Raw genomic sequence first — 21,278 nt, forward strand, 5'->3', positions numbered from 1 at the left:
AGTTAATAGACCAAATGCAAAATTTGCACCAATGTGAGGCTTAAGTTGTGAACAAAGGGATCTTGCATGATTCGTGACTTTTGTTTCACGCCAGATCCCTCACATCGCCTCACATCGGTGCGAGTTTTGCGTTTGGTCTATTAACTATGTACTATTAAAAGGACATTTCATTATTTAATTTTAAAAAATGTTAAAGAATGAAGAAGACCCGGTCTCAGTGAGTAGAGGAATCAGTGTCAGTTTAACATTGGAGGGACCCCGAAGGTATTTGTAAAAGACAAAACTCACAAGCCTAGTGTAAATACTATTTTTGGTCGTAAAGAAATTCTTCTGTGCTCAGATGAAATGTAGAAAAACTGTTTTAATAGGTACTACAGACCACAGTATACTCGGAGTGTAGTAAGATACAGATCAAGTTCGACCATGAAGTGCCACTGCAAAAATAATGTTTGCACGTGCTTCAAAGTGAACATGTGATTTCTTTCAGCTTTATGATTGGTTCATAAAAGAGGGGACGTCTTGATGGAACAACAAACCAACTTCGAGAAGTAAAGATGAATCTGGCCCAAACGTTTGATCGAATGAGACGTTTATGAAATTTTTGGTTCTGTTATTGGACATCGTTGGTATATTGTGACCAGAAATTGAAGGATTATTGTGTTTTTAAAGTGTTTCAAGACTACAGAACATACAAAATTGTACAAAACATTTGTTATCACAGATCGATTGTCAGTCACGAGACCACTGGTGAAACGGAAGAAGCTTGCTTTGAATATAGTAGATGAAAGTATTCTGCACCTCATGTGCAAAAGATTTTCTATAGATCAAGTGATTTTACGTGGACATGGATAGCGATCAGTTGAGTCGCTCTGATGTAGAAGAAGATGAGTTGACTGACATTGACAGGGGGGTAAGTTTGCACTTGCAAAAAAGTCCTCTAACTTTGTTTATTGTAAAGAATGTGTTTAATTTTTGAATTTTCAACTGAACATGAGTTATGTACCTTAAAGGCAAAGCGACAACTGGTTACTGACACAGAGCAGTTTAGGAAAGTCCTAGATCGACCTTTCGTTGCACCAAGATTAAGTGCCCATGCAACCTCTACCGAGGAAGGTACTCCTACTTCGCATTACGACTACAACTTTGATGAAAAGGATTATAAAAGTAAGTCAAGATTTGCTGGTTTTAAATTCCATTACATGTTTTATTTCGTTTTTATTTCTATAATTTGTGTGTCTTTAACTGCTGCCATTAAAAAATGACGTCTTGAGAGCAGCACTTAATAGCTGTGGCCTCGTTCCATAATGATCGAATTGGAATTTAGGAATCATTTCTTTATTTGTTTTAGCCTATAGCTAGCTTCTGTGCAATGAGGGATGAAATACCGTAAATCCTCTATTAAGCACCCCCCCCCCCCCTCCTCCGTAAATAAACCCCCCCTTCAAATAAGCCCTCCTGAGAAAGAAATTTATCATATGAGCAATACAGCTCTGTTCATACGCTCTAATAAAACCTTTGGGAAAAGTCATGTGATGTGGTCCGGACAGCTGGTTGACGTGAGCAGGCACCAGAAAAACCTGTCTTGCCCTTCTCCATTTAGGTGCGCTGTATTTATCAATTATAGGAATTTGTTATGACAAAAATAGGGTCATATGACAAAATGCTTATTGACTGAGTTTAGGTCAGGCCAGATGGGAAAAAATACTTGGCTCTTTGTCATTTTTATGGACATTGCTGCACTTGGTCCATACCTCATTAACTTGAGCCAAGTGTTTTCCTAACTTTGCCTCTCACTCAGTCAATATGTACATAATCATGACCCCCCTCTCTTTTAGGCCTCTCCTCCCCTACTCAACTAAAGATATATAGCACTGCATGTGTATGATTAAAGTACTATGATTTATTCACGTCTTGGAAGACAGTTCAGATCAATCACACAAAGATCTTAACATGGGAAAAAATCATGTCATTGTTATTCAACCCTGTGTTTAAAAAAAAGTTATCTTATTATATTCTATCCTCATAGCGCTACATCATACTGTTCTGCTAAATCAATAAGGCCCCCTCTATTTGAGCACTCTATAATAAGCCCCCCTGAAACGTGGCTACATAGATTTATTGATAAATCATTTTATTTATACACAAACGTTGCAGCAGTTCCTATACATTCATAAACAGTAAAATCAAAATACATAAATTTATAAATACAAATTAAGTACGAATAATAAAGATGAATTAATTACTGCTTTACATGAGTCACTGCCATTGTCTTGCCAAGTCTTTGGTTAAAGAGAAATACTCTTTATAACCGGATTTAAAGGACGTAAAGGACTTGGCCTTTCTCAATTCACTCAGCAGGCCATTCCAAAGGAAATAAATAAATAAGACCCCTAGGAAGGCAGTTTAATTTTGACTCAATCGAATTTGAGGCCACCATTTTGGCAAAGGGTCTATTGTGTCTGACGTGTTAAATATACGGGCTGAGGCCGTTAGGCTAAAGCCTGTTTTCAAGATGAAGGCACAGTATTTCCCTACCCAAACCAAATTTAGGATGGTAAACAATTTATTAATAACCCTAACCCCTTTACTTTTCAACTTCTTTAGTAATCATTATCTCATGTGCGCATACAAATGAGTGTTGTCAGGATACTGGATTGCAGGCAGATTCTGAGAAAATAGCAACCACTCAAACAGCCAATCACAATGCACAATTTTTAGTGCCTACTTCGAAGTAGTAGACACTATTGTTAGAATACAGGATTGGAAAAAATAAGACAGTAACTCTCAAGAAAAATAGCTTTGTAATTTTAAAATATCTCTTGTAAACTACCACTCATTTATAATAATTATAATAATATATAAGGTCTTATATAGGGCATCCTAATAAAGGCTGAGGCACTTTACCATAAACTAATTTATGCATATAACATAAATATATATACATTAACACTCGATTGCAGAAACGTTGTAGTATACATTTATACGTATATCTAATTTATTCAGTATATTAATGATATGCAATTTAAACAGAAAAATTGCTTTATTTACTGTTTGTTTCATTCAATAACTGTCAAAATATTTTTTCTTGTCTATTAGATTGTACAGATTATAAATCAGTTGGTTTTAAGTTTTGGAAATGGTTAATTTGCATTATGCATCTCATTAGATATTTGTATAAATGTAATGTATACTACAACGTTTCTGCAATCGAGTGTATATATACATAAACAATATATACACCTAACCAAATAAATTCTGCAACTTGACATATATATATATCTTTTGTTTTTCTATTGTTTCGTCTCTCAAGAACAAAAGACATATATATATCTGAAGTTACAGAATTTTTTTGTTTAGGTGTATATACAATTGAGTGTATATATATATATATATATATAACAAATATATGTAGATAAAACTAAAAATAATATAGAATTTAAAATATATTAACAATATGAAATTAATGTAGAATTAAATGTCAACAGTATGTACTTGCAAAAAGATATGTTTTTAAAGATTTTTAAAGGTTTCTAAAGTTTCAGAGTTTTTCACTTCTTCTGGTAAAGAGTTCCATAATTTTGGGGCAGCAACGGAGAAAGCAGAGTTACCATAGTAAGAAGTGTTTGTAGTAGGAACGATTAACAAATTATGACGTGAAGATCCGAGAGGATTTTGCTGTTTGTATATTTGTAGTAGCTGAGTTATGTAGTTAGGAGTGAGAACATGAAGTGCTTTATAAGTGAGTAGAGGACAGGTTGTATATGCTCGGAGGATTTAGTTCTTGAGATGACTCTAGCTACAGTGCTCATTATAGAGGTTTGTTTCACATCAGTTTTAAGTCACCCTTGGGTCATTGTCTGGTGTCTGTCTGGTAATAGAGGTTTGTTTCACAGCAGTTTTAAAGTAGACACCCTTGGGTCATTGTCTGGTGTCTGTCTGGTAATAGAGGTTTGTTTCACATCAGTTTTAAGTAGACACCCTTGGGTAATTGTCTGGTATCTGTCTGGTAATAGAGGTTTGTTTCACAGCAGTTTTAAAGTAGACACCCTTGGGTCATTGTCTGGTGTCTGTCTGGTAATAGTGGTTTGTTTCACAGCAGTTTTAAATTAAGTAGACACCCTTGGGTCATTGTCTGGTATCTGTCTGGTAATAGAGGCTTGTTTCACAGCAGTTTTAAAGTAGACACCCTTGGGTCATTGTCTGGTGTCTGTCTGGTAATAGAGGCTTGTTTCACAGCAGTTTTAAAGTAGACACCCTTGGGTCATTGTCTGGTATCTGTCTGGTAATAGAGGTTTGTTTCACAGCAGTTTTAAAGTAGACACCCTTGGGTCATTGTCTGGTGTCTGTCTGGTAATAGTGGTTTGTTTCACAGCAGTTTTAAATTAAGTAGATACCCTTGGGTAATTGTCTGGTGTCTGTCTGGTAATAGAGGCTTGTTTCACAGCAGTTTTAAATTAAGTAGACACCCTTGGGTCATTGTCTGGTGCCTGTTTGGTAATAGTGGTTTGTTTATTTCTTGCAATATCAGTCAATAATTAACTTTTATTTGTTCCCAGCAATTACCCAAAGTGCTAACCAGGCTAGTATTATTGCAATGTAATTGAACAAAACTAACCATCCAAAGGATCATGCATCTTTTCACAAAACATGGATACCACAGATAACTACCATAAAATGAAAAATGCCTGTAACTTTATATTTTATCAAATAAATGGTACCTCATTCTAGTAGAGCAAAACAGTCTCATATTTGTACACTTTAACACTTATTTTTGGGATTCAGTTTGTCTCACTTAGAATTATGGATCAATGCTTTACTATGGAGTACCATGTATTTGATGAATTATAAAGTTATAGTTCATTTTATGGCATTATCCACAGTATTTGTTCTATCCACCTATCAGAAAGCGAATTTGCAATAATCTTCACATAACCCACAAGCAAAACAATGATGCTTCTTTGAAAGCAATACTGGATTTATAAACTATTGTTACTTAAGGATGCAACTTGCTTCAAAAAATAGTTGACCATTCAATTACTTCATGTAGAATCAATACTTTAAATATTTGGCAGGGATTATGTTGTAATATCATATTAGTTTTCCACTTTTATTTATCCCCAGGCCTTTTCTTTGTGGTATAAGATTTGCACTAAACATTACTATTCTATAGAATTTAATGCACATGGTTAAGATTAATGTTTGCTGTCTTTTAGATAGGAGAAAAACATCCACAAAATATCATGAACCACTGCGTCGCATTCCCACTCATCATGGTGACCTATCTTCTTATGACAAGAAAAGCTCAAAAAAACACCACAAGAAGAAACACAAAAAAGATCAAAACAGAGACACTAAAACACAAAAATCTGTGAAAAATCATGAAGAAGAAAAAGCCATATCTGGGGAAAATCCACCCCAAAGATGTTTTGGTACTGTGGTTTTAGCTGAAGAGATACAGAATAATGTAGAGATAAACAAAGCTAGTAAAATTGAAGAAGTAATAGACTTTGACAAGGATAGTAGCAAAGTTCCAACTGAAGATGACTCGGAGAAGTTTAGTGCTTTATCTTCAACAAATGAGGATAATGTTAAGGAAGCAGGTGGAGGTCCTTTACAATATTCAGAGAAAGAGAAAGAAGATGTAAATGAAAAGACTTGCTCAATTGTTTGTAAAGAAATTGATACTCCTTCAATATCTGAAAGTTATGTTGATGGACCAAGTAAAGCTAACAAAAGCAATGACATACAAAAACAAGAAAGCTTAAAGAGGGAAGAAAATGGTGATGGCAAACAAATAAGAAAATTTGCTGCAAAAGATAGAGAACCATCACTCATTGACGTAATGCCAAAAATCAAAGAACATGTTGTGTTGTCATTTGATGCTATAAAAATGCCAGATGATACTGATAAAGATGCAGCACAACTTCCATCTAAAGAGGAACCTGATTTTGAGTCTCACCACAGAGAAAAAGTTGTAAGTATGCAACATCTAGAGAAGAAAGGCCATAAACGCCATCACCATCATCATCGACGCCATCGTAAACATGAGGTCAAGCAACATAGGACCATAAGTGAAAGAGAAGCATTGGCTGAAAAAGTCCGCATACGTTCTGGACTTCTAACTCTTCAAGAAACTGAACCTAGAGTTGATGACTTTCCAAAAACATATCTATCAGGAGTAGAAGAAGAAGAAGTTGGAAGTTTAGAAAAGAAGGACCTGCAGGAAATAGCATGTAAGACTGTCTTATTTATATTATTACTTATTAAGTTGAGGGAAGGACAGGTGTTATGTGCTGCTAATGTGCCACCTCTCACCCATGTGACCAGGGTTCAACTCCTGCTGGACCTGGGTGTCATGTGAGTAGAGTCGGTTTTTCCTTGGGCTCTCCTACCTTTCCTCCCTCCACAGAAGTCGACTTCTAAATTATAATTCAACCTACCAGCTGCCTTATCAATTGGGTTGCAAAGTGCATAAGATTTAGATTTTTAGATGTTAATACTACAGATCTCACCAAACTGTGACAGGTCATTAAAAATTCATGTCTCTACCACACCCACTTTTCTGTACTGACATGCCCCCATTCGTAAGCCTCACTGCTGATTTTAGTGGCTACTCGGAAATGGAGGTGAAAAGCTTGGGACGTACCTACAGCATAGGAAAAGCTCTACGAGAAGAATTCCGTTCCTTAATAATCAATGAAATATAGAAAACGGAGGCGATTACATTGTAACAGGTTTTTTTTCTGGAAGCTTCAATGATATAGCAAGAAAGTTAAGACTGAACAGGGAACGGTCAAAAAAGTTTGGAATACATTTTGTACTATAGGAGACTTCAAACGTCCTAAGCCAAGTTCTAGTGGAGTAAAACACCTTCAACCCCAAGATACACAATTCATTGACCTTCAATGGCAACTGGAGAATTACTGAAGCATCTGAATACCTTTTGTGTACTTCTCAAAGGCACTGGCCAACAAGCATTGAATTCAACGGTCCAAAACTTGCATGTCAGGAGGAAAATGATCTTGGAAAAGAATGGTCAGACCTTCTGCAGAGAAGTTTACCCCTGAAAATATTCAGTACTGCCAAGACTTTGTAAATTATCTTTCCACTGTGGATTGACTTTGAATTTGTATCTATCCATGACCAGCATGCTATCGAACGTGAAGCTTATATGAGTTCTAAGAATTTCGACACAAATGTGGGCGTGTCAGTACACAAAAGTGGGCGTGGTAGAGACATGGATTGTTTAATGACCTGTCACAGTTCGGTGGGATCCGTAGTAATAACTTAATTAATACTTATAACACTGTTAATAATTTAATCAGTATTTATATTAATACATATTTATTAATACAAGCATTGTACACTCCTAACTCTTTCCCTGAAATCCTAAACATATTGACAATGGCTAGCTGCAAATTATTTTATAACCAAACAATATTATATATTATTGTTGTCATGATATTGCTTCTTGTTAAAATATATATTTACAAGGATAGAAATGATGCTTTTAAAAGTTTTTAAATAAAACGTTTTCACTTAAACATTATTTCTATCCTTGTAAATATATATATATATATATATATATATATATATATATATATATATATCTACCTATCTATCTATTTATTTATTTAATTTATTTAGAGTGCTTACACTATGTCCATGAAATAAAATCTAAATAGTTACTACCTAACAGTTTCCATTTAGCGACTATTAGTGACTATCACTCAACTGGAACAGCTTTAGTAACAATACACAAAGTATTATCTTTCTATTGTCTTGAGTATTTGGTCTCCCTTGTGTATTGTTACTAAAGCTGTTCCAGTTGAGTCACTAAATAAAAACTGTTAGATAGTAACTATTTAGATTTTATTTCATGGATATAGTGTAAGCACTCTATTTACTAATTTATTTATTTATTGATTGATTTATTGATTGATTTATTGATTGATCTATTGATTGATTTATTGATTGATTTATTAGTATAGGGTTTTAAAACTTTGATTCTAATGTTCTCCTTTTTCTTTTAATATGTTCTGTACATTTTTTTGTAAAATATTTTATAGGGCATCGTTTTGAAGACCTTCGGGGACTTAGAAGGCGCCGCCCCCACCTTCGCAAACCTAGGCTCAAATCTGGTATGTTGACCAGACAAAGTAGTACGGACACTCTAACTGTGAGTTACAAGCAGTTTCCAGTGAAATATGATCACAGCCCACATGAGGTTAGTATTAAAAAGCTTAAAGAAAATCGTAGTAATCTATCCATTTAGCCTAAAAAGGGCTAACTTATTAACCCATTAAGCATTGGTGTATAAGTTGCGGAGGGTAACATTTGGCATAAAGCCATTGTTGATGCCAAATATTTACAACCCACTTTTATTTATTTATTTTATTTTTATTATTATTATTATATTATTATTTTATTTTTTGTGGTATATTGACTTCATAAACAAAAAACTAAATAGGAAAAATATATATATACACATTACGCCTAATAGAAATTACAATCAACACAGCACACACTAAAAGGAAAGAAAAGACGAGCATGTGTCAGGAGGCGGTAACAGGACAAAGTCCGAATTGACAACCGCCTGCTTAAAGTAAAAGGAATAAAATAATATCATGACAACTTGACAAAAACTTATTACAAGTAAGCTAATAAATGATTTTTTTTAGGCGTTTATTGAATTACAAGAATTAACAGACAAAGGAGATGGAATGATTTGGAAAGAGACAGCCAGATGGATCAAATTTGAAGAAGACGTTGAAGCATCAAATCGATGGGGCAAACCACACGTGGCATCTCTGACATTCCACAGTCTACTTGAACTAAGAAAAGGCCTTGAAAAAGGTGTTACATAATCGTTTTAACCTATAACAATAGCTAAAGAGTATTTATTGGCAGACCTAACAGAGGTTATGTTAGTGCTGCCATATGCAAGAGGAATGCGTATTGACGACTTCTCATATATACCTCATTCCCGGGGGGTACTACCACCCCAACTTGGGTAGGGGTGTGCCGCCAGGACCTCGAAACCCTGACCCTATCCCAGACCTAAAATTTTGATTTTACATACCCTACCCCAGACTAAAACTAAGAATTGTACACCCTATCCCAGACTAAAAGACGGAAAATACGGTTTTACAATCGATTGCAATCAATATTTACTAACATTTGTCATTGTTTTTGGTCGGCAGAAAGCGTAGCCTATTCGCCAGACAAAAACGACCAAATCGTTAACCCTATCCCAGACTAAAATGATACCGTATCCCAGACAAAATGTCAAAAAATGATACCCTACCCCAGACCCAGAAGCCGAAAAACCATACCCTATAGGGCGGCACATACCCGTATAGCAAATATAGGGGAGTACCCCCCCCCCCCCCACCCCCCGGACCTCATTTAATAAAAAGGTTATCGGAGCCAAGGGTGATTGGTCATTCCCAGATCCAAGAATAGTTGGAATGACTTGTGTTTCTCATTATTTTCCGGCTTATTTTAGATTCTTGCATGTAGGCACATCATGAACAAACTAGGACATTTGAAACTTTAGTGAATATTTGAATCATGTTATTAATCTTTATTTACAGGAACCGTCTTGCTAGACTTAGAGCAGTTTGAGCTGCAAAGTATTATCGAAACAGTGGTAGAAAGCATGGTTATCACAGATCAGATTCCCCGATCTGATAAAGAGATGATAATAGAAGCCTTGCTTTGCAAACACAAACATCAATATCAACAGCACGATCCCGATATACCAAGGCGGCCCTCCTCCTACAATCTCATGTCAATTGCACAGAATGCTCCATCAAAGGATGAAAACGACTCTACTTTCCTACTGCATGCAAAAGACGACGAAGAAGAGGATGGTGTCATTCGATTAAAAATCGATGAAGATTTTTCTGAACGTTCCGATAATGACGGTCAAAAAAGCATTGTATGTAAAAAAAAAACTAAAAGAAAAAACGTTCTTTACACTCACAAACTAAACTTTTATTGTTCAAATAATTTTTATCTTTATTTTGAGAAATCTGTTTAGCTAAATATGTCAATTGAACGCTGAACCAATGAGAACAAAAGGGACACGGTAACTCAAAGGTCACAGTCAAAGCTACGTGACCTTTTCAACTTCATAGCTGACTTTTCCAGATCAATTAATAGACCTTTCCCAAATGACTCTAAGTCGAGGTCTTGATGTGTTCATACATTTACTTGCTTTTTTCAAGTCCAACATCGATTTGGAGCCATTTCCTTTTGGCCACTTATTAAACGAATTTGGAAAAGGTCTAGTGCTGTATCGCATCTCTATATCATCAATTTTATTGATTTTTCAAACTCTCTTCTTTTCTTTCTTTGTAGGTTCCATTGTACCCTTCTAGTGAGGACGACATTACGACCCCTAAACGTGAAGTGACATTTGAGCCTCCCAAACCAGTTGAAAAGGGGACACGTAAGAATGAATCCAACGTAAAGTCGCGTATTCCAGCCGATGCTGAAGCAACCGCTGTTATGGTTGGCTCGTTAAACAAACTAACAAGTCCAGTCTTGGCATTTGTACGCATTGCCAAAGGATGTTACCTTGGTGATCTTACAGAGGTTGATATCCCTGTACGTTTTATTTTCATTATGCTCGGGCCGCCTGACAACAGCGACACTTACTATGAAATTGGCCGGTCTATATCTACACTCATGTCAGATCAGGTCAGTATACATTTGTAATGACTATCAGTTGTCCCTTCACGTATTATTGATTAATTGTCAGCTTACTTGCAGGTATTCCATGATCTAGCATACTATTCTGAATCACGTGAGGATATCTTGCATGCTATAAATGAGTTTCTAGATGACACAGTAGTTCTCCCTCCTGGTGAGTGGGATCGTCAGCTACTTGTTCCTCTGTTGATGAAGCAAAGTAAGGTCATGGCTAAAAGAAGAAAAGAAGCCAAACAAATAAGTGGTAAGATATAGATAATATAAGTGGTAAGATCAATAATAACAGTTTTGTTGTGCGCTTTTTTAGGGCATAGGGCATGCAACAAAATAAAAAAAGTCATTGCTGAGCTTATTTTTGTGAAAACAGACATACAAGCATAACCCTGAGTTGGTATAACTTCTAGTGCCCCATGCTCACATTAACACAGTGTTGTTTGTTATTCTCGAGATATCAACCCCAATGATTACATTATTAGTTCGCTTCCCATAATAAACTCGACATTTCCAATTCCTGGATTTCACTCACCTAATAAAAGTCTTTGGATCTCATTATCTGTTCCAAATGATGGTCAAACACTGACCACCATGTGCTGTCAACCAGAAGGAATTCTATGTGACAACTTGTGATTCAGCCGATGGACATTCTGCACAAGTGAAACCCAAAATCTGGTTTCATTATTAATGAGACATTATATCAGTCAGTTAACCCGGCTTTGTACTGTATTCACAGCCATTGCTATTGCTGCCGCAGAGGAGGAAGAAGACCCATTGAAAAGAACCGGTCACCGATGTGGTGGGCTTATCAGAGATATTAAAAGGCGTGCTGAATGTTATGTAAGCGACTTTAAAGATGGCTTTAACCTCCATTCCTTGTGGGTGACCATTTTTTTGTACTTCTCGGTATTCGCTCCAAACATTGCCTTCGGAGGTCTTCTGGCAGAGAAAACTGAGCGATGGCTTGGGGTATCAGAGGTCATATTTGGTACTTGTATATGCGGTATACTTTTTGGTTTCTTCTCTGGACAGCCAATAATAATCATTGGAGCTACAGGACCTGTACTGGTTTTTGAACAAACTATTTACCAGGTATATATGTGATTCAACTAATTATAAATGGGCAAACAACCTATCGTAAGTCGTGTACCTCTCGCTTCTGACCACTGTGTTCCAGGTTCGAGCACCGGCCTGGGCTAGATCATGTAGGTTGAATTTGTTTCATGTGTTGTAGTTCTCTCTTGCCTTCTCTTCCCTCCGTAAGATTTAACATGTGATTTGAAAGTCGTATGCATAGTATGCATAGATATAAATTGATATTCCACTAAAAGAGGGTGATTATCTATTTAGTTTATTTATTCTGTTTATACTATTAAATTACTATTATTTATACGATTATTTATACTGATAAAGTGCAACGCGCCTGGCAACCGTGGCCACCCAGCTTATTTTATCCAGTTTAATGGCCAATCAGATAGCGAGAATTTCACTCAGCGTGACCAGAAATATTCAGATTTATTTTGCTGGCTAACGTTGGACACTTTTGTAAAAAGTGTTTTAAATGCGGGAAAGGATTCAACGGTATTGGTAAAATAATAAGATAGGTGGTCACAGTTATAGTCGCAATGCAAACGAGGATTATTATCGCCCTCTGTCAACCCAAAGCTATTATAATGCTATTTCTATTTTGATACGTTTTCAATCTCAAAACCCATTCTTGTATTTTTTGGAGTGAACTAAGAGTAGTGTATAATAAGAAGTCATTCTAGTTGCGTGGTGTGTTAGTCATTCCAGCTGATAGGTTAGGTGGTGTGGTTAGTGTTCTTGGGTTAGTCATTACATGATAGGTTAGGTGGTGTGGTCAGTTTTCTTGGGTTTGTCATTCCAGCTGATAGGTTACGTGGTGTGGTCAGTTTTCTTGGGTTAGTCATTCCAGCTGATAGGTTAGGTGGTGTGGTCAGTTTTCTTGGGTTAGTCATTCCAGCTGATAGGTTACGTGGTGTGGTCAGTTTTCTTGGGTTAGTCATTCTAGCTGATAGGTTAGGTGGTGTGGTCAGTTTTCTTGGGTTAGTCATTCCAGCTGATAGGTAATGTGGGTGTGGTCAGTTTTCTTGGGATAGTCATTCCAGCTGATAGGTTAGGTGGTGTGGTCAGTTTTCTTGGGTTAGTCATTCCAGCTGATAGGTTAAGTGGTGTGGTCAGTTTTCTTGGGTTAGTCATTCCAGCTGATAGGTTAGATGGTGTGGTCAGTTTTCTTGGGTTAGTCATTCCAGCTGATAGGTTAGGTGGTGTGGTCAGTTTTCTTGGGTTAGTCATTCCAGCTGATAGGTTAAGTGGTGTGGTCAGTTTTCTTGGGTTAGTCATTCCAGCTGATAGGTTACGTGGTGTGGTCAGTTTTCTTGGGTTAGTCATTCCAGCTGATAGGATACGTGGTGTGGTCAGTTTTCTTGGGTTAGTCATTCCAGCTGATAGGTTAGGTGGTGTGGTTAGTGTTCTTGGGTTTGTCATTACATGATAGGTTAGGTGGTGTGGTCAGTTTTCTTGGGTTTGTCATTCCAGCTGATAGGTTACGTGGTGTGCAGTTTTCTTGGGGTTAGTCATTCCAGCTGATAGGTTACATGGTGTCTTAGTTTTCACGGGTTAGTAATGATATAATAGTCTTATCTTGTTTTGTCTATAGTTTTGCAAGCAGTATGGCATCGAGTTTCTTCCGTGGCGGTTTTGGATAGGAATATGGGTCATGATAATTTTGCTGGTTGTTGTCATCTTTGAGGGATGTTTTCTTGTGCGTTATTTTTCTCGCTTTACGGAGGAGATATTTGGATGCCTGATATCAGCAATATTTATTTACGAGGCTATCAATTTCCTGGTTAAGGTAGGGCGAATTCATTTTTATTTTATTTGAATTAAAATGGCTTTACTTGACACAATATGATAGACTAGATGTTAGCAGATAATATTTCCGGTTCATTTTTTTGTCATTTCGACTGATTTGTTATGAAGGGTCTTGAGGGAAAAGAAACTTTAGGGGTAACATTTAAAAAAATATTATTATAAAAATGAAAAGTAATTTGCATTCTCCCTTAGATGCAAATGATGCCAATCGTCTATTCTATCTTTATGGTCCAGTGTCGTAACGGGTGTACTGATTAGATCCCACTTGTTGTTTAAGGTATTCAAGGTTAATCCATTGGGCCGAATTAGTAGCATCAGGAATATGACAATAAAAGGGGATTATGTAGTGGTCCCGATTAAAGGAGAGCCCAACACAGCTCTTCTGTCTGTCATTCTACTATTTGGAACTTTCTTTGTTGCCTTTTACATGCAAAAAGTTAGACACAGCCATTTTTTTGGGAAACAGGTAAGAAAATAACTGTTTGGTTATGTTATTTGATGTCGTATTTCTTCGATTTATGCCCGGGTGGCGTCACCAATGCGACCCGGGTTAGTAGTATAGGGGATGGGGGTTCCAGCGCAACGACCACCGGAGGATTACCCGTCTAAAGTGAATTCCTCGATTCGTACAGCGATTACCCGCATCCCGTGTCTATGTAGTTAAATATGTTAGTCTATATATGAAGTGCGAAGATTGTAAAGAGTTTGCTTATGATTTCTGTGTAAAGTGCTTGAAACCCAAGTTTGTACCTACTAAGCCAAATAAGTATATTTGTTGTGGTAAGAAAATGCAAATAGAAGACGACACGTCAGCACAGTGTTACGAGTGTGGTAAGAATATTCGTAATGCCGTACCAAATGCTACCAAAGAGCAATATTACGCCAATGGAGGTCGTAAGAAGACCCCATACAAAAGAATAAAATACTTTAGAGACTGGATGAGTCATATCCCAGGTTTACACCCGGTATATCTTGACGAGCAAGTTATAAGAGTATATTTTTGCCCATTGTTTCGGCAACCATTTTCGGCTACCTTTTCTACTCCCGCACGGGTATTCCTCGTAGACACATTTTTGCACAAAGTAGTATTTTTTTGTGTCCACTGCGCTGGTAGCAAGCCCCAGGAATGTCCGTGGAGGCGAAATACCTCTCCATTTTTGTATGGGCCCGAAACAAGGCTCTTGTACTTTCCCCGCCGTAGCAACCGCTACCTTTGCATGGAGAAACACAAGAAAAGGTTGGCGGGCTAAGGGTAACGATTCGTTATGCTTCTACTATCTACGCCGCGGTAGCTGCGCCAAAGTGGCTACGTAGCCCGGTATGCGAAGTCTGTAGAGACCTTCCAAGATCTCCAAAAGTATTCGTGTAGTTCTTTGTTTTACTAGCACGTATGCGACCATACCCGCAGCTATGTAGAGATACATGTCTATATCCTATGGACCCACGGAATACCCCTATGGATCCATAGGTACCTAGCTATGTTCGAACCGTATTCGTAGATATATATGGCAACACCCAAAATACTATCCGAGGAAGAAATTGCAGGATTGTTGGAAGATCGACGAAATGGCGTAGGGTTGCAGAAGGTAGCCAAAAAGTACGGCATAGGCATACCAAAGATACGCAGGATAGAGCGAGAGAATGGCTTGGAGGTAGCAATCCCCGAAAAACCACCTACTACAGACCTGCAGAAACATTTCCTAGAAGTGCAGGACTCCTTTGCTATAGTCTTGGACGATCTCCAAAAAGCTAGAGAAGAACTCCGAGACGCAAAGGAGGAATTGCTAGCCAAAATGGAACAAAAAGAGGAACCCGAAGAGAATTCCTTCGAAGAAATAGAGGGCGAAGTGGAGGAAGTATCCACAAAAATAGACTGGCAAATAGCTAGCAATGTGCTATTTGCGCTAGTGGGCGTGGCTGCTGTCGTTTGGACGCGCATGCAACCACCCAAAGTTGTCTACTACAGACATCCAGCGGAGGATACGAAACCGCAGAGAAATTCTAGGATTCCGGAGATGGAGTAGAGGCGAACACCCTTTGCAGGCCTAGGATTCCGGAGTAGAGACGTGCACCAGTCTGTCTTTCTTCTTTGCCTTGGTAGTCTTTTCCCTACCTATTTTGCAGTACAGCGGCGGCTGCGATGTCCAGTCTATCTTTTGCTCGTCCAGGAAGTGTCCCCAGACCGGAGTGGTTGCATGTTCTACCGTGCAGCCCTCCAAAACGCACTCCGAGCATCTTTCGGAGAGAAACAGGATTGTCCTTTCTTTTTTTCTGTACGTGGTTTTGGCGTATCTCCAGCATTGGTATTCGCCTGGATGCATATGTAGCGCCTGTACGCATTCTTTGTTGGGCGGCGCAGGCACTTCTAGTAGTCTTTCCGGGTGTTTGGGATGTTCTACTTTTCTAGCCAATTCGTAGTACGTATCCAAACCAGGTCCTTCGGGCACGAAGGCAGTGGCTATGTTGTTCTGCCACTCCACCAATATTTCTTCTCCTGGTATGGCAGTGCGTATGTTGCCGTTCGCTTCGAACTTTCCAGCCGCGCACGCTTCCAATAGGGCTTCCGTGGCCCATGCTACAGAAGTTTCTCTATTCCTTCGCAATACTACGCGGTGCCCTCTTGCCAACCAGTTGGCATCCAAGTCTCTGGGGATCGCATATCCTAGTATCTTGTAGTCTCCTGCAGGTATTTGGTCCATCCTATGCACTTTGGCCCTAGGCGTCTCTGGGCCAAACGGGCTTTCCTCTCCAAAGAACAATCTACGCAGATTGTCTGTCCTTCTGGAAATCCTATCCAATAGTTTCCTATACTTTTCCAATTCTTTTTCTATTTTCTTCCTGTCCTCTTCTTTCTGCCGCAGGATGGACTGCCTTTGTTCCGACAGTTCTGCGTGGTATCTTTTCGTAGCTTCGACCCACTCGTCGCCTTCCAAATCGTCCCGTATGTCTTCCAGGCGTTGCTGTCGTTTTCTTTTGGACAGAAAGGATATCCTGCGGTTCGTAGGCACTTCTAGTATTCCGAAGAGACTCTTTTCCACTCCGATCCTTTGCGCCTTCTTGGTGCGCCAAGCCCACTCCACGTGTTCCGTAGTTGGGAGAAAGTCTGCGATAGTAGGAGGATCTTTGTGCACTCTGGTGGGTTTGTTAGACTCCGCCAATACCGTGGGGGAATCTTTGGTGTAGCATCGAAGTGGAGCTATCTCCACAGGGTCCAATCCTCGCACATCTATGCGGAATATGGGGCATTTGCGCAGACCAAACTCTGCTATAGTCCAAAGTACGCATTGTTCCCATCTTTCGTTGCCTCGCACGCGTATGCCGGCTATCCTACCTGTTTCTGCATGGCAGTACCAAGCTAGGAAGATTTCTTTTGTCTCCTCGCAGCAAATACACAAACATCTATCCAAATGTTCCGCGAGTGCCAACCACATGTTGTTTTTTTTTATTTTAAAAAATACATACATACATACTTTATTCGTCCTCTATAAGGCTTTTTTTTTTTTTTTTTTTTGGGTGGTTGTACTACGAATATGTCTGCTAGAGGCTCTATAGTCTCTGCGATGGCATTTGTGTTTTCTTTGGAGAAATCCCTACCATAGATGGATATTTCCACTCTGCTGCATCCTCTTTTCTGCACGTCTGGATGCAGGAATGTCCTACGCAGGTGGTCGTTGGGACAATCCACGTACTCTGCCAACTTTGCTCCTACTGGATTCTGCACTTCTCCGGCTTCGAAGTTGGATACTATCTTGTTGTATATTTTCGTACGTTTCCCGTCTTCCATCCAAGTGCAAACGTGGCTGCCTACTTGGTGTGTATTGTCCAAAATAGTACCCTTGCGTCCCCCCAGTTCTCCCTGCATTTCGTAGCCCAGCTGTCGCAATCTGCGCACCAAAGGTTTTCTATCCAAAGTACCAGAGAAATCCTGTGTGTAGTCCACGGAATAGATACCATATCCGTGCCCATCTAGCAAAGTAGCAAACTTGGGTATCTTTTCCTCCACGGTTTCTATGGACAATTCCGATGTGTCTACTTTGGCTACGAAAACCGCTGCAGGTTCTCCGTGCAAACTGGACCATTTGGCTGCCATGTGGGAGACGCGATCTACTATTTTTCCTTGCCTGCAGCTGTGTACTATTTGGACATGCAGGAACGTACCAAATGCCTCCTGGGTCGCAGTGGATATTTTGGAGACCAGCGTTTTTGCGTTTCTGCATATGCGTCCATACATGTCGTTTTCTGCAACAAATCCATAGACAAACACATCGTCTACGAACGGTGGTAGCCCGGATAGCGGCTGCAGGCCGGTAGTACCTTCGTTCCCGCGCAAATAGTCGCACTTGGATATGTCTGGTAGTAGATTCCCGTCGTATGCATTGTCCAACAGCAAATGTGCTAGCACCCTATTCTTCGCACGTATACCCATCTCTTGCAGTGTTGCCGAAATACTCTTTTGCTCTTCCATGTATATATAGGGTGTCGAAGGTTTTTGGCTACTAGTAGAAGCATAACGAATCGTTACCCTTAGCCCGCCAACCTTTTCTTGTGTTTCTCCATGCAAAGGTAGCGGTGTCTTGCTACGGCGGGGAAAGTACAAGAGCATACAAAAATGGAGAGGTATTTCGCCTCCACGGACATTCCTGGGGCTTGCTACCAGCGCAGTGGACACAAAAAAATACTACTTTGTGCAAAAATGTGTCTACGAGGAATACCCGTGCGGGAGTAGAAAAGGTAGCCGAAAATGGTTGCCGAAACAATGGGCAAAAATATACTCTTATAATACATTTCGTCTTCATCTTCAAATGCTTCTTCAAGTCCACTTCTTTCTTAAAAGTTCTCTTACATTCTTCACACTCCATATATAGACTAACATATTTAACTACATAGACACGGGATGCGGGTAATCGCGGTACGAATCGAGGAATTCACTTTAGACGGGTAATCCTCCGGTGGTCGTGGCGCTGGAACCCCCATCCCCTATACTACTCGGGTTCGATTCCCGGGTTGGTTTTCTCCTGTGCTTCATTGGAAGGGCTTTCTCCGGGTTCTCCGATTTTTCTTCCCTCTGCAAAAATACACTTCTAAATTTCGATTAGTATGCAGTGGAAGAAGAGCCACTTTGTGGAACCACTGTTTTACAATAATAATTTTTCATGATTTATTTTATGCCTTGTTTGTTTGACTTATGCCAGTTCTTGAGGTTAGGGTTTCTTTACCCCCACATTCAGTGGTTGGGTTAATCATTTCTTTTTTGGTTTTCTTTCAGATGCGAAGATTAATAAGTGATTTAAGTATCGTCATCGCTATGACAACCATGGTTATTTTGGATATTGTGGTAGGAGACAAAGTACTCACTCCTAAAATTGCGTTTGGAAACCCTTTCAAGGAGGGTTTTCTTCCAACTCTTCACGAAAAACGAGGCTGGGTTATAAATCCCTTTGGACTTAAGGAAATAATACGACCCGGGTGGGTTTTCGCAGCATTTGTTCCTGCGATATTTGTGGGAATTCTTCTTTTTATGGAAACCGAACTGACTGGTGTTTTGTTAAACAAGAAAGAGAACTGCCTTCGAAAACTTCCAGGATTCAATATGGACTTACTTTTGATGGGTGTATTAACATTTATCTGTGGTATATTTGGATTACCGTGGATGTGTGCTGCTACTGTTCGTTCAATATCACATTTCTCTGCCTTGTCAGTATGGAGTACATCGCACGCCCCGGGCGAAAGACCATTCCTTGTTGAAGTAAAAGAACAGAGAGTTACAAATATTGCTATACATGTCTTGACCGGTAAGGACTTACACTTTCACTTATCTTTACATCTTCTTTTTTGTTCAGTTGTGGGAAAATCAGGTTCAATAAATACTTTGTTTGGATTGGTTTTGTTCGCGACATGAACAGTTGTGCCGGCATTGGACTTCGCTTTTTACTATGCTTTGCAAACAAAATTGGGCGATCAAGCAGATTGCGTTCAATGTTATCAATTTTATGCTTGTTTTGAACCTAGTACATTTTTTTTCTTAGGGTTTTCCATTCTTTTGGCTCCAGTACTTAATCGTATTCCTGTTCCGGTACTTTTTGGAGTCCTTCTTTTCTTGGGCGTAGCATCCTTATCTCATATCCAACTTGTTAACCGTATCATTATGTTATTCATGCCTCCAAAACACCATCCTGATGTCAGCTACGTCAGAAAGGTGAGCCAGCATTTTGCATCTTTTACTTGACATTAACAAGGTGAATAGGTGACTTTAAACTAATTACATTTCAGGTGAAAACAAGGACGATATACTGGTTTACTGCTATCCAGATGGTGTGTCTATTTCTATTAATGATTGTTAAGTTAACCGACGTGGCTCCTGCGTTTCCTTTCTTCATCATATGTCTCATCCCGCTCAGGTGGTCTCTAAACAAGATTTTTGACGAAGAAGAATTAGCGGAGGTAAATTCCCAAAGGTTGAAGCATTTAGGAGGTTTTCGTTAATCTTTATTGATACTGAATTAGTTTTTTTAACGTACACAGCATGTTCATACAACCCAAATCTGGTTGTGATAGGGCTTGGATCAGATTCAGAAAGTGGCTGGAAAAGCCTAGAAAACACCGGTTCCAAACTAAGACTGATGAAAATGCACCAAAGAGTTGTTAGTAACGTGTTATTGTGATGTTTTTCTTTTCAGCTTGACAACGAAGAAGGTGAAAGCGATGATAGTGATTTCGATGACATTGAATTATTAATGCATCGCTGATACTAGAGTAATTAACTTAATTGAAAAAACGCTTCGCTATATATTGAGTAAAGTGGGTTTTCTTTCAAACACGAAAGTCTTATAAGACGTACCTCTTATAGAGGTATTAATTTTGTATAACGCAAGTGTTCTTGTATTCCATATTAACACAAAATTTTCTACTTCTTTTCTTCTCATAAAGCTTCAATGAGTAGGAAAGTTGATATATCATTTCCGCAATGGTGGAAACACATTTTAGAGCGAACCGATTTGTTCTTCGTGCTGTTTACATTTTTATCAAACTGTGCACCACTATCGGATTGGTACCCTGGATTCCAGAGGGATTTTTTTTCTTGGATTAACTGAGAGCCGCGAAAGCGAGCCGCGAGAGGCGGAAAAAACCTACGGCGGTTTTCATTTCGCCTCTCCCGGCTTACAGTCATCTTGTGACTTTGATAATAGGTCGGGAGAGAAGAGAGGTTAAAAATGTGCGAAATGCAAGTTTCAAAAATTTTAGACTAATTTTTTTGTTTGGAAATATGTGCCAAATCAAATACAATAAAACTTGCTATAACCACCGGACAGTACTACCGGACAGAGTTTCACGTATTAACAGTCTTTTATGAACGGCCTGTACACCAACAAATAAAAGTATTTTTGTAATAATTCAACTTAATAGTAAATATAGCTCATAGATTCATTCTTTACGTCAATTTTCATAAAACATGAATGGAATGAATTATAATTGTTTGAGTTGTGTGTCTACAAAAATGAAAAGACGTATAGTATATCAGTATACATCAAAGAGCGTCTGTCCCAACACCAATATAACAGAACGTAAATCCCAAAATTTATTTGCAAAATACTAAATTCCACTTATTAAGCAATGGTCAATGCTTAGCGTACTTAAATCTATTGATGGTGCACGCGGATAGTTGGGAGAGC

The 21,278-nt window shown here is 38.8% G+C and overlaps 1 protein-coding gene across 1 annotated transcript; it reads left to right on the forward strand.

Moving 5' to 3' along the window:
• The first annotated feature begins 516 nt into the window (after positions 1–516).
• LOC116298967 (band 3 anion transport protein) lies at positions 517–21,072 on the forward strand. The gene is made up of 15 exons (XM_031707561.2): positions 517–910; positions 1,011–1,164; positions 5,214–6,233; positions 8,070–8,227; positions 8,682–8,856; positions 9,597–9,943; positions 10,366–10,707; positions 10,780–10,963; positions 11,450–11,805; positions 13,394–13,588; positions 13,886–14,074; positions 18,875–19,400; positions 19,635–19,804; positions 19,879–20,049; positions 20,286–21,072. The coding sequence occupies exons 1-15, from the start codon at positions 845–847 to the stop codon at positions 20,352–20,354; spliced, it is 4,122 nt and encodes a 1,373-aa protein (XP_031563421.2). The 5' UTR covers positions 517–844; the 3' UTR covers positions 20,355–21,072.
• Positions 21,073–21,278: the final 206 nt, after the last annotated feature.

Source organism: Actinia tenebrosa, unplaced genomic scaffold (assembly GCF_029948245.1).
Source record: "Actinia tenebrosa isolate PJP-AT-01 unplaced genomic scaffold, QUT_ActTen_1.0 PGA_scaffold4__44_contigs__length_22323623, whole genome shotgun sequence".
In the NCBI taxonomy this organism is placed as follows: domain Eukaryota; kingdom Metazoa; phylum Cnidaria; class Anthozoa; order Actiniaria; family Actiniidae; genus Actinia; species Actinia tenebrosa.